General features: G+C 41.2%; 2 protein-coding genes across 3 annotated transcripts; one reads left to right on the forward strand and one right to left on the reverse strand.

The window, feature by feature from the left end:
- The first annotated feature begins 245 nt into the window (after window positions 1-245).
- Window positions 246-2,529, forward strand: LOC146450797 (neuroligin-4, X-linked-like). Its single transcript, XM_085099961.1, has one exon. It carries the CDS (start codon window positions 688-690, stop codon window positions 2,443-2,445), a length of 1,758 nt encoding a protein of 585 aa, XP_084956087.1. The 5' UTR covers window positions 246-687; the 3' UTR covers window positions 2,446-2,529.
- A 3,432-nt stretch (window positions 2,530-5,961) lies between these two features.
- LOC146450798 (neuroligin-4, Y-linked-like) lies at window positions 5,962-10,925 on the reverse strand. 2 transcript variants are annotated; one of them, XM_085099971.1, is made up of 2 exons: window positions 10,270-10,925; window positions 5,962-10,092 (listed from the first exon to the last, which is right to left on the reverse strand). In XM_085099971.1, the coding sequence occupies exon 2, from the start codon at window positions 9,915-9,917 to the stop codon at window positions 8,136-8,138; it is 1,782 nt and encodes a 593-aa protein (XP_084956097.1). In that variant the 5' UTR covers window positions 9,918-10,092; window positions 10,270-10,925; the 3' UTR covers window positions 5,962-8,135. The 2 variants fall into 2 exon arrangements, with proteins under 2 accessions (XP_084956097.1, XP_084956098.1); XM_085099972.1 differs by lacking the exon at window positions 10,270-10,925 and adding an exon at window positions 10,194-10,212.
- Between the last annotated feature and the right edge of the window lie 2,743 nt (window positions 10,926-13,668).

Here is a 13,668-nt window from a genome sequence, read left to right on the forward strand (position 1 = left end):
TTCACTCTTGTTTAAAAGATTCACACCATATTCCTAAATTATAAAAATAGTACTCATAACCTCCCCCTGGCTTGCGTTGGTTGAAAGCTTTAATTAAGTTTTTTCAAATGTCTAAACTTCGTTATCTTCCTTAGAAAAATACAACAGGATTCTAATTAATTAATTAATTGCTCCTAAAGATCGCTCCTTATCTAAAGTGCGAAAGATCAAAATCTTGCGTTTAAGGAATTGTCAAACTATTTTGTTGTTTCAGTAGTCTCTGGCTGTATTGAAGTAGAAAAAGTAATTACGCCTTAATAGGTTTTCATTTTATCGTGAATAAGATGTTGGCGCGATACTATGTTTTCAGTAGGGGCAATGTTTGCATTGCGGCTATTAAGTCCTCGACTTCCTTAAATAAACTACTGGCAACATTTTATGAAGACTATAAATTGCCCGGGTCAAGTTCTTAAATCCGCTGGCTGCTTGAAATGGCATCAACTTAATGATTGAGACGAGGTGCAGACAAACTAAAAAAGGGAACTAGCGATGAATTCATTTAAAGACGAAAACACCGAAGATTGAATGACTTGCAGTTTATTGGTTTGTGATTTCAAGTTGTTGATTGAAGTTCAAGAGTTAGCGATCTAATTCAAGTTGCAAGAAAGGTGTGCTCCCGAGGCCAGCGAAGATTCCAAGTCGACAACCATGGAATTCTTGAAGATCATCACCATTGCTTATTTTATGATAACGAGTGAACATCGTTTTGTGGCATCTGAAGGTGATGAGGTTTTGGTTTCTACAAGATATGGATCGATAAAAGGAGTAATTCATCGCTTTTCGGACTTCAACAAGCCCATAAAAACCGTGAACAAATTTCTTGGCATTCCATACGCAGTTCCGCCAACGGGAGAACTACGGTTTAAGTCTCCGCAGAAACCTGCTGCTTGGAAACCTTATGTTTATAACGCGTCCTATTTTCGTAGCATCTGCATTCAAGACCCGGAATATAACGATTTTTTCTGGCCTAACCTGTCTCTTCCACAAGGCGAGGATTGTCTGTATCTAAATGTTTACACTCCGAATCGGGATTTGGGATCGAAGGAGGCCTTCCCTGTCATGGTGTATATTCACGGGGGAGGATACGATGCGGGGACGCCTGCGGTAAGCCCCGGGGATGTGATCCCCTTGTGGGGTGTTGTACTGGTTACTATTCAGTATCGTCTGGGCCCGTTTGGTTTTATTACAACTGGAGACTCTGTGGCCCCTGGGAATTATGGAATGCTCGATCAGATCGAGGCTCTGAAGTGGGTTCAAGAAAACATCAAAGCCTTTGGAGGTGACCCCTCAAAAATTACCATATTTGGTGAGAGCGCAGGTGGGTCCAGTGTTGGTCTTCTGTTAGTGTCCCCGCGATCCAAGGGCCTTTTCCACCGCGCTATTTCCATCAGTGGAGTCGATCTCTCCCCGTTTGCCATTGGCTCGTCAGCAGAAGTTTCAAAACAGAGCAGAAAGGTTGCTAAACAGGTTGGCTGCACGACTGACACCAATAATCAAATGATTGATTGTCTGCGTTCCGTTGACGCCCATAAGTTTCCAGTCAATGAAGTTAACGCCTGGCGACCTATAGTTGATGGCGACTTTCTCCTGGACACGCCCAGAAACTTGAGGAATGCGGGGAAGTTTCATGACGTCCCTTACATGGCTGGCTTTACAAGTCGCGAAGGGTCGTATTTTTTCCCTGATGTCATTGAGAAAGTAACGCCTGAAAACTTCCGTGGCTACACAAGCACAATTTTTGAGATCATTGGTAACAAATATGGTCAAATGTTAGATGGCAATCTTCCCAAGCCCCTACTCGACGCGATAACATTACTGTACACACCTTGGACGGACAAACTGGATCGCATCAAGGTCAAACGGGGCATCTGCGATGAAGTGGGAGACTTTACTATGACAGCTCCAACTCACGCAGATTTGGTCCTCCACAGCAGAAACGCTCCTGTGTACATGTACGAATTTGCCCATATTTCAAATCTCAATCCAAACCCCTCGTGGAAAGGGGCCGCCCATAAGGATGACACACCATATCAGTTTGGTTTTCCGTCAATGAATCTGACCGTTCTCCAACAGTACGACGATGTCGACCGGAAAGTAAGTGACATGGTAATCACGCTGTTCACGAACTTTGCCAAATATGGAAACCCGACGCCACAGCCAGTGCATGGTGTAACATGGGAAGGATTTAACTCCAGTCACATGGCTTATCTTCGTATCCACTCGCAGCCACAAATGGACATCAACTTCCATCCAACAAAGATGGCGTTCTGGAATGAGTACTACGAGAACATGTTGAAGGAGGAGCCTTATGCTTGCCATTCCCGATCCAAAGGATCTAACAGACACCCAAACTTTTATTGCATTTTAGCTTTTTCATGCTTCCTTTTATTGCACGGTATTTTTTGATGAAACCGGAAATGTGCGCTGTTAAAACGCGGTATGCTTAAAAATTTCGGACAGGTTTGGTCGGAAGGTCAATGCCTACGTCCCTCCGAGAGGTGGAGGGGGGGGGGGGGGGCGGGGAGAGTGTTCCTTGAATCTGTGCTGTTCCAGCTTTGTAATCAATTACCCTACTAGTACACACAAACGAGTATTATTTTCTTTGGATGTGGATTGCTAAAATACAAGGTAGCAATGGATTACAACTTCAGAAACGTTATCCAAGTTTTTCAAGTTCTCCCTGTGTATTTGAATAAATTCTTAAAAAGCTGATTACAGTTTGTTTGCTTCCTTTGAGAAATCACTTTATATAATTTCCTCGCACTGCAATTTCGTATTCAAGCAAAGGTGCAGTTTTGACCAAAATACAGAAACTCTCCGTGACAATGTCCGTTTAAAATCTTTTCTCTGTTCCATACGAAATAGCCGCTTTATTTGCGCCTTTTCCCATTTCACTTACCCTAAATATATACATACCTACCCATAAATACATACCCATACTTTTTTGAAGGCCAAAAGGCCACAATCTATTAATACCCTGTTTTATTAGACCAGCTGGTAAACATATGACTTCTACAATCAATGATCAGGGACCACCAGGGTAAACGGGCGCAATTTGTAGACCGATCTGTTTGTTTTCTCAGGATCACAATGAACAAAACAGAAACGATAAAAAAATGAAAATACAAGACAGAACCCTCAGCTTTCAGTAATAGCTGATGAAGGAATAATTTTGTCTACCCAAAACACGATTTGGCAAACGTTAAGAAAATATATTTTCAACTACTGAGAAATTAATTTACTGCTCTGGAAATGTCACTTGTAAGAAATTCTGCCGACTCAGGGCTCATAGATGGCTACCACAACGTCGCAGTTCTGTGGATGTCGATTGTGTGATATCTTCGACCACGTGACTTCTTTAGCATGCTATATACCAATGGTAGGAGGTCCTGTTTCCATTCCCTGTTTTGATGAGAGAGCGTCGGTGCCTGTCCGTTTGGTCATCTTAGCCATACAATGATTATAGACAGCTAGATTTTGAGTTGTTCGATCAGCCTTGCATCTTTCGAGCAACTCAGCCCAGAACAGTTGAAACAGCGTTGCGTCTGTTTTTTTTTTTTAAATTTTGTAACAGGCAGTCTATTTAAGACCACAACAGTTGAAATCTATGCTTTATGCTACATCAAAATAGCTTATCAGTGAAACAGCAGCAAATTTTGATGTTCTGTTACTTTATATTCCATCCAATTATTTCCGCATTTGTCTGTGATTGGTCAAAATGCGTCATCTCCCCGAGCGATATTCCACAGTTTTTAAACTTGGGTCACTTCATTACCATGAAATTCAGTATGCACTGTGTTTGCATGATAGAGGTCAACTCAATTCTACAACTGTGAAAAGATTGTTGCGAGTAAGGGACTGTGCCCAAACGATCCCATAATTCCTTACTCGTACCAGGCTCTACGTAGTTTTTTCTAGTGGGAAATACAGTGGCCATGTTACCAACCTTGTCTTTGTCCACGGAATTCTTCTTCCTCATGCGGCGCGCAAAAGACTGACACAGGAACAAGTGTGTGTTGATAACTTGGTGACGTCATTGAAGAGAATGATTAGGAAGGGAAGGCCTGGGAATTAATTTCTAATTTGTTGCTACGCGTAAGTCCACGCAGATGCAACTTAGCAACCGCGCCTCAAAGTACCACCAACTTACGGTAATTGATGGAAGTTCATAAGCGTAGATTAAGAATTTCCAAATGGAGATGATGTTTCTTTATTTCTCTCTTGCGTAAAACTTCTAACAAAACGAGCTTTTGCGCGCCATAATTCACTGCAGGATTTGTAAAACTCCCTATCCTTGAACCAAGCTTATTGTAATGCTGTTACTACCGTACGACAAACGGCAAAACGGCAAATTATTGGCGACCATTCCAGTCATCTGATTGGGTGAATTGGAATCCCTCCGGAATCAAGACTAGACAGGCGTGAATTAATTTATAGTGTTTGAATGAGAATGCAATGACCAATGCAATGAAAACTGAGTAGAGCGGTTTTCAACTGAGTGTCGCAAAACCAAAATCAAATGAATTACTCTGGCCAATCACAGCAAACGTAAATAGCGCAATGCGCCAATCATTACAGGAAGCAAATTCATGTCAAAGGCGCCAAGCGCGGGAAAACGCGCGAGAAAAGTCAAAATTGGTCAGGAAAGGGGCGCAAGTTTATGCTAACTGACAATCAATTCCCTTTATTGTGGACGCCCTTTGGACCGCGAGTTAGTGTCCTTAATACCGAGAGTCCGTAATACTGGGAATTTATTTCAATCAAATGTCTGTAATATATTTTTGTCGGGGGAATTAGCTGCTGTCCGTATTCGGAGTGTCCGTAATAGCGAGGTGTCCGCAAGGCGAGAGTTGACTGTAATCACAGATTGCAGTTAAGCAAACCAAAGAAAATGCGACAATACTTTCGACATTCAGTTTAAAACCGCTCTCTATCTTGTTGAAGGACGGTGCCTACTTTTGTTACTGCGTATACATTCTGCGCATCTCGAGATACTCGGGTTTGCTATGGGTGTTGCCTACCAATACAGAGATATTTTTGCGCAGTTTAAAACTATGCGGAGAAAGCAGAACTTAGCAAGTGATTTTGGTATCCAAAATCATTGGTATCCAAAAAAGTGGGGGTAACAATGCATTTTTCGGAGATAATAAAGATTCAATTCGGAAAAAAAGCGCAATACATTGCTTTGGATTTTACTCTTTTTTTTTTTAAATTATTGTTGCTTAATTATCTCTAAAAAATGCTTGGTTACCCCCAGTTTTCTCTTTGGATTTCAATAGCCGCTACTAAGATCTGCTTTTGCGCAAAAATACTTCGCTATTAGTAGGCACAGTCCTTAAGGTCATTACTTATCAAACTACAGGCTAATAGACGCGATAGGGATCATGTAATCAACTGTCACAAAATGTTGTTGTTGTTGTTGGTTTTTTTTTTTTGGACAACGATTGCTTCAATTAAAAATGGTGGCACCTGAAATTATGTATGTAGGTATGTAGTTCTTTCCAGATGCGAGCATGATGGAAACTATTAATTCAGTAGTGTAGGTTTTTCAACAAGTTTGGGGAAAGGAGGGGGCTCACAATAGAGTTGACAAGAATTTGACAATAAACCGTACGTCCCGTCTCACAACCCTTCTTCCTAATAATCTGTGGGATCTTAAAGAATCCACACACTGTTTAAAAAGAGAAGGGGACGTAGTCCCTGGTGTGGTAGTCTATCTCTATCTTTGATTTTATAAGTCTTTCACATTCATTTGTGGGTTGGTGAGATCAAAATATGGACCGGACCTGATCAGTGGCTGCCAGTGGCGCCTTTACATGCTGACGTCCGATCTCACCCCACAGAAGATTTGTAAACTGCCATGGGACTATGTGATATGAGCGGTGTATAAATAAACTACCATTACCAAAACAAAGGCCAGACACACTCTTAAATGATTTTATTATTACACTGCTTAGCATATACTTTTGCCAAAGAAATGCTGGTGTTCATTTCTCATGACAGTTTACTGGTTTTTCCGTCTATACTGTTGTTATACAATATGAATTGAATACTCTGAATTACAGCCGGACTTACAAAGTGCTGTTTTAAAACGATTAAAAAATAAACAACGACTGTAATATTGAGAAAACAGGGCAGGGATAAGCAACAACTCTCAAGTGCAAAAAAAAACCCGATCCTTTTACAAGTATGTCTTAAATCAACATTTTAGGACGGTGCCTCCTCCTGTTACTGCGCATGCGTTCTACGTATCTTGGAATGGTTCAAGAAACTAGGGTTTCCTATGGGCGGCGCCTACTAACACAGCCGGGATGTTTTTTGCACGGTTTATAACTACGCTGGAAAAACAGACCTTAACAAGGATTATTGGTGTTCAAAATCGGGGGAAACCATTCAATTTTAGAGATAATTGAGGTTTAATTTAGAAAAAAACGCTATACATTGCTTTGTATTAAGGGGCATCGTCCTTAAGTTGCTTCTCCGTGTTCAGTTAATTCGCAAGCCATGTTCCCCAGCCAGGGTCAAATTCTCAGTGCCATGGTCATCGCAAACGGGAAGGCTGAGAAATGAGTTAAGAAATCCCAAACTGATGACGCAACTCGTCCTTGAATCTAACTGGTGATCTTGATTGGTTCCCTATATAGCTACTTTTCAAATGTTAGTTATTCTAAACCAATCAGATAGATGTACTGTACCTCTGATTATTCACCAGAAAGCATTTGCTAAGATCCTAGTTAAACTTTATAGAAAACCGAGTGGGCGATACGAAGAGTGGTGCCGAGTTCGATGAGACTGGAACAAGCAAAATAAACGAAAAAAGGCTGGGGAAGAGACACCTGCCCCGCCCTGCGCGTTTTTCCCTAGTTCGCCCTCGGCTGTTTCACTCCACGCTTAGGATCACGTCCCCACAAGGTGGTTCTCTTCCCGCTCGACTATTTAGAAACAGACTGTAAGATATTCATGCTTTCTAAACGTTTTTTGTTTTAGCAGAAGCGTCCGCTTACTAACAGCAGCCTATACACGTCAGTTTGACCTTGAAGGAAATAATCATCAATTCGTGAAGACGTTTCAAAGAGGTTTGACAAGGTAGACCAAAACACCGATCAAAGCATAAGAAATTACAACAAATATATGGAAGTAGACCGCTGTTAGCAGTCTTTTTGTGGATAGTCGAACGGGTGACTTTGTAAAAGAACTGAGCCGAGAGCGGCTTCCGCCGTTGTTTTTCTTGCTCACTTCAGTCTCATCAAACTCTCGTTACGCTCTTCGCCCCCACTTCCCCCCCCCCCCCCCACACACACACTCCCACCCGTCTTGATTATTCATAGAGGGACTGCTAACACGCTTATATAAAAATGCTTTATATGAAGCATCCTTGAACTATTAGCCTAAGTTAAAAATCTCCCGCTTTAATTATATGTATTTGCTATCATTTTCAGTTTTGTCCTCGAGAGAATTTGACTTTTCAGTCGAGACGTCTTTATTGAGAAGACTAATTCCTTATGACCTGCATAATTAAATTTCTTATAAAATTTTAAAGAGGCAAAACCAAAACCAATCGTACCTTGCTCGCACACGTTTCCCGCGCTTGGCGCTGGTTACATTTATTTCCTTCAAACTTTACTCTGATTGGCTCATTGGGCTGCTTGGCCAATGCGTGTGTTGTGATTGGCCAGAGTAATTACTTTGGTTTTGGTTTCATGACACTCCTCTAATACGCATGCAAACACACTATCATAAAAAAGTGCAAGAAGTTCCGGTATAAAAGCCTGACTTGGCCATTATCACGTGACCTTCAGCTGTCATTCAGTCTCAACTGGTTGCACAAATGACAAACAAAATATGTATTTACCACGACTGCTGTTTATGAAATTTAACAAATGCTCGGACGAGACTTGTCGCTCCTTGTGTCTTGCCTTTTATAGGGGAACTTCTTGTGTAAGCGCCAAGATTTGGCGAGAAAATTTCATACAATTAACATATTACTCAGCGGAAAGTGGAATGATATTGCTGTTTTTTTTACCGGTCAAAAATAAAAATCAACTCTTAAAAACCTAACTACATCGTACAAAATTCCACTGACTACTTTTTTTTCATCAAACAAGGATTAAGAACGAAAAAAATGCAACAATACTGTGAATGAGAACAGCCATTCCATTGCATCCCTCTCCACCGCTTGACAATGCTGTTACGGGACACTCTTTATCCTTTAACAGTTTCTTATAGTATTCACTCCAAAATGCCATCCTGGTTGGATAGTAGTTAGTCGTCATCACCGGCTGTTGTTGAATGTGTAGATACGCCCTGTTGCTTGAAAGAAACTTTCCCCATAATGCACCGCTCACGGGCTCGGGTGTCGGGTTACCATATTTGGCAAAGTTCGTGAATAAGGTAATGATGGTTTCGCTCATATTTCGGTCTGCTTCGTCGTAGTTTTGGAGAATTGTGAGGTTCATCAACGGAAAGCCGAACTGATATGGAGTATCGTCTTTGTGCCTCACGCCTAACCACTCAGGATCGCGATTAAGTTTAGAGCGGTACGCAAACTCGTACATGTAGGTAGCGGTCAGCTCGCTGTGGTACAGTAAACTTGCATGTGTTGGCTCAGCCACGCACGAATCAGTAACAATATCCGAGAAACCATTTCTGACTTTGTAGACATCGCGCGGGTACGGCCAGGGAGTATTCATGAAGACAACAGCATCTAACAGAGAGTCTGAGATTTTTGAATCCCTTGTCCACGTCTGCCCGTATATGTTGAGAATATAGGAGAGGGCGAAACGTACATAAGAGCGAAATGTCTCCGGAGTTAAACGATTGATGTGTGTGGGGAAGAAATAGGCGCCTTCTTGGCTCGTGTAACCGGCCATGAGTGTGACGTTATTGAATTTACCAGATTTTCTGAGATTCTCGGGTGTGTCCGGGAGAAGGTCACCGTCCACTATGGGTCTCCACACGTTGGGTGGGCTGTTGCGAAATTTATTAGCTTCCACCAAACGGAGGCAATCAATGATGGCATCGCTTTCATCTATGGGACATCCAAGACGTGAAGCCAGGTCCTTCGTGTGTGTAACTGCTGCTGGTTTGGAACCAGTTGCATAAGGAGAGAGCTCAACACCACTTATTGCAATGGCGTGCTGAAAAAGGCCTTTGGATAGAGGGGACAGTACATGGAGACCCACGCTGGAACCTCCTGCGCTCTCTCCGAATATGGTAACTTTTGACGGGTCGCCTCCAAAGGCTTCGATGTTTTCTTGAACCCACTTCAGAGCCTCAATCTGATCAAGCATTCCATAATTCCCAGGAGCCACAGTGTCTCCGGTTGTAACAAAACCAAACGGGCCCAGACGATACTGAATAGTAACCAGTACAACACCCCACAGGGGGATCACATCCCCGGGGGATAAGACAGGAGTACCAACTTCGTACCCTCCCCCGTGAATGTACACCATAACCGGGTAAGGTTTCACCTTCGCCAGGGAGCTGTTATTATGGACGGGGGTGTACACGTTCAGAAATAAACAATCCTCGCTCTCAGGGTGAGAAAAATTTGGCCAGAAAAACTTGATGTAGTCATCAGGCTGAATGCAGATGCTTCTATAATAGGAAGCGTTATAAATGTCAGGTTTCCAAGCGACATGTTTCTGCGGAGGCTCAAACCGTAGTTCTCCAGTTGGTGGAGCCGCGTATGGAATCCCAAGAAATTTGTTCACAGCTTTTATGGGTTTGTTGATATTGGGAAAGCGGCGGATAACGCCCTGTATCGATCCGTATCTCGTCACAACGATAGGTTTGTCATCTGCAGATTGGATTAAATAACAATTGCTGCTTGTAAACACGTAAAAAACTGCCATCAAAAGTACGCCTCGAAACGCCATCGTGTCTCGCTTCAATTCAGGTGTTTCGCGAAAAATCCTTCAAAGAAAATTGACCCGGTTTCTTCCACTCCCCGCTAACGCGAACTTAGCAATCACTGTTGAAAGATCACTTCATGAATGTACGTTGGCAAACAAAATCCTGTCCAAATGGAACGGTCTTTCAAAGGTCTCCGCTCTGAAAAATTATCGGAAAAATGTAAGTTTTAGTTTAAAGCCTGTAATGGGCGGAGTAAATATGTGATCGACAAATTGCAAGCATGATGAAAAATAACTTACCTTTGTTGTGCTTCAGCAACAGTTAAGCTTCCAAAAAAAAAAGGCGACCACAAGAAATAAAAAGTAAAGTACTTACCCTTAAAATAAACACGGCGACCACTATTTAGATTGGTGAATCCAATCGGAGGTCTTTAGACAAATATGCCTTTTATCGGGTATTTATGAAAGGCAAATATAAAAACAAAGGACCGAGAACGAAAATACAGAACGCAAATATTTGGAACACAATCGACCGTTGCGTCATGCGTAAGGAAAGTCCAGAAAGGTCATTGAAATACGACGAGTTTGAATTAGATCTCAAAATCGAATCATAGAAACATGATTTCGTCGCCGGAAGTTCCGGTAACAATTTAAATTTGATTGAAATAATATTTTCGAGAACGCATTTTCTGCTTGCAGTAGAAGAACATAGCCGGGTGTAACAATGAACATTTTTGTAGCTAATTTCGGAAGCACTTGCTTAAGATTCATATCTTTTCATCAGCCAGAAATTTAATATATCGTGGCAAAGTGTAGACGAGAGTATCATGGTAACAAAGAATACAATGAAAGCGTGCTTTTGTTCATCTAAGATAACGACCTAGAAAGAAGGAAAAAATTCATTTCCTGTCATGACTTATCGACTCTTTTGGGAGATTAGTCAGTTTTACTTAATTACTTAATAATCATCATCGCAAAAGTCAACAACTTTTTCCTCGCCTATAATGAACTCAGCAACCTACAAAATGTAAACATGATCTTTCGCGACCTTACGCATCTTAGAGTGCAAGATTATATGGAAAAGAACCTTTAAATAGTTTAAATCATTAAAAATCATTCTTTTACCGCTCAAAAATCCACTTGCTGCTCAGATTATGTGAGGTTTCGTAAACGATTAGCGTTTGTTTTGGTTTTTTCATTCAGAAAAATGCAGTAAATCTCTTCGGCGGCGCTGTTAGCAAGCCAATTGTGAAATTGGAAAACCGTGCCAATTTGGCGTTGTTCGTGAAACGGTAACAATACGAAAACAGAGGCAATTTTTAGCTTTTGCACATTTTTCAGTTAAAAATAATCCGAGTGCTTCTTCAAATAAGTAGGTAACTTCCTCCGTTTTCAATATCAAACGTGTATTTCTTAGAAACATAAAATTCACAGCCATTTTCATGATTTTTGCCTAATATTACCTCTTGAAACTGACAATAATCGATTAATGAATCAGTGCACTATCACAGCTGTAACAAACAGCTCAAATCGCAATATTCATTCAAAAGTACCCCTTAAGCAGTGCGCTTAATAGTGGCCAAGTTCAAGCAGGCAAAATGGTCGAACTTTCGTTTTGTTAAATATCCAGAATACAAACAGCACAAACAGGAAAGTATCGCTCCACTGTTTTCTTTTGAATCGGTCACACAAACGATTTTCATTCAAGAATTTAAATGTTACAAAATATGACGTCTCATGAATCTAAGGCAAAAGGGTTAAAGGCCTTCCAAAACGTGCTTTGTGAAGTGAACTTTGTCATCCTCTTTTTGCTCAATTTCTGACAGTCTTCGCATCTGTAATCGATTTTTCCCAAGGCAAAATTTCAAGTCGATCCATATGTTACAAGATACGCTGATCAGCCCGATAAGTGTAATCATAAATTTGCAATACTATTCGTCATTTGGCGTCAGTGAGCTTTCCGGCTTTGCATATAGGGACAAAGGGTGAACGATAAACGTGCCTTCAGTTCCAATATTCATCAACAGAAAATATTTGATTTTTTTGCGACGGTAAGATCATTCAACATCAAATCACGGCATTTTAATATGAATGCAAAAGCCCTCGCGTTTAGGAAACTATTTTGCGCATGCCATTGAAATATCGAGTTTGTTTCTGTTTTAAAGTGAGATGTCAATGATAACCTTTGAATATTGAGTGAGAGTGTCAAATGATCAGCCGTAGGCGATAGTATAAGTTAGACTAAATACTAATTAAAATATATCTTCAATTTGTCAGTTTGTTCGAAAGATAGCTCATCAATCATTAGGGAGTTCAAGCAAACACGACGACAAAGCTTAGGAAAAACGTCACTTGAAAATACAAGTTCCTGTTTCCTGCACTGCTTGGCGACTCAGTTCCAACTCGTTCAATGCGGTCGAACTATATAGAACGGCATTCAAGTTGAGACAAAAAACGAAAAAATTCACCGTCGAGTGCTCACATCCTCCATAAAACCTCGCATTTGGTCAATTTCACGTTGTTTTTCTTTTCTTTTTTTTTCTTGCCGAGGACGAGGGAGAAATGTACTAAAATGTATAACGCAAGTGTAGGTCCATTGCTTTTCTCATTAAATCCTATTGTGTTGTTACGTTTCCGTTGTCTTCGCCGTAGCCAGGCTGCTTAATTTTAAACTCCCTATTGAGAACCGGTGACGGAGCGAGGTGCTCCGGATTAATTGTAGACTATTTAGATATGCACTCGAACTGATATTTTGAGGAAAAGCGAAACTCTTTAAACAAGATTTGCGATAACGAAAATGCACAAAACACAATTTTTGAACGATACAGTCAGAGGGAACGTGGCAAAACAATTTTCACTCAAAAAATGCAATTTCATAATCGGACTCTAAACTTAATAAAAAAGAAAAAAATGTGCTAATCTTACCTGATCAACAGATCTGTCTGCTAATTCCTGTCACGTTGACTCGCAATCGAAAAAAAAAATCGCTGGTACTGAATGATGAATAAAAGGCGGCGCCCATTCCTGGTAAAAAAAAACAAAACAAAGCAAAACAAAAAAACTAAAAAAAAAGCTGACACCGAAATAATATTTAATATTTGTTTGAAAAAGTTACGAGAAACACAGGCACTGGAGAAAAGGAATGCGTAGTAGCTTTCGCACAAATTGTAGGTTAACGGCCGTTTTTATACTAGAGGACGCATTATCCGTCTGGACGAACTTGGGCAAACATTTGTTGCTCGTCTGGTTATTCGTCTCTATTTTCCGTTGTGTGTCGTTCAAGACGAAGAACGGAAGATAATTCGTCCAGACGGATAATGCGTCTTGTGTCCGTCTTTGTACTAGAGACGAATAACCAGACGAGCAACAAGTGTTTGCCCAAGTTTGTCCAGACGGATAATGCGTCCTCTCGGTATCATTACGGCCATATCAATGGGTGTTTACATGTGAAAACTAGCACCGGTGTGAGTTCCATACCGCGGTATAACCTTGTGATTTCCTACTGTATTTGCATGAAGGGGTGAGATTTTATCCCGCGTTTACGACACTTCATGCTGGTCGACGTGATTGACGCCATCTTGGATTGGATCATGGCATCGGAATGAGTTTTCGTACCGGAATGAAGACCTCGGTCAAGTACAGTGGCCGGTGTGAATTCGCACCGGTTTGACTCGCTCCAGTGTGAGATTAAACTCATACCGGAATGAAAGTCGCGCCAGTAGCATGTAAACACACCGTCAGAAGTTAGTCAACCTTCTGGGTCGAGGCATCAGTA

Source organism: Pavona decussata, unplaced genomic scaffold (assembly GCF_977016875.1).
Source record: "Pavona decussata unplaced genomic scaffold, jaPavDecu1.1 SCAFFOLD_426, whole genome shotgun sequence".
NCBI classification, from domain to species: Eukaryota; Metazoa; Cnidaria; class Anthozoa; order Scleractinia; family Agariciidae; genus Pavona; species Pavona decussata.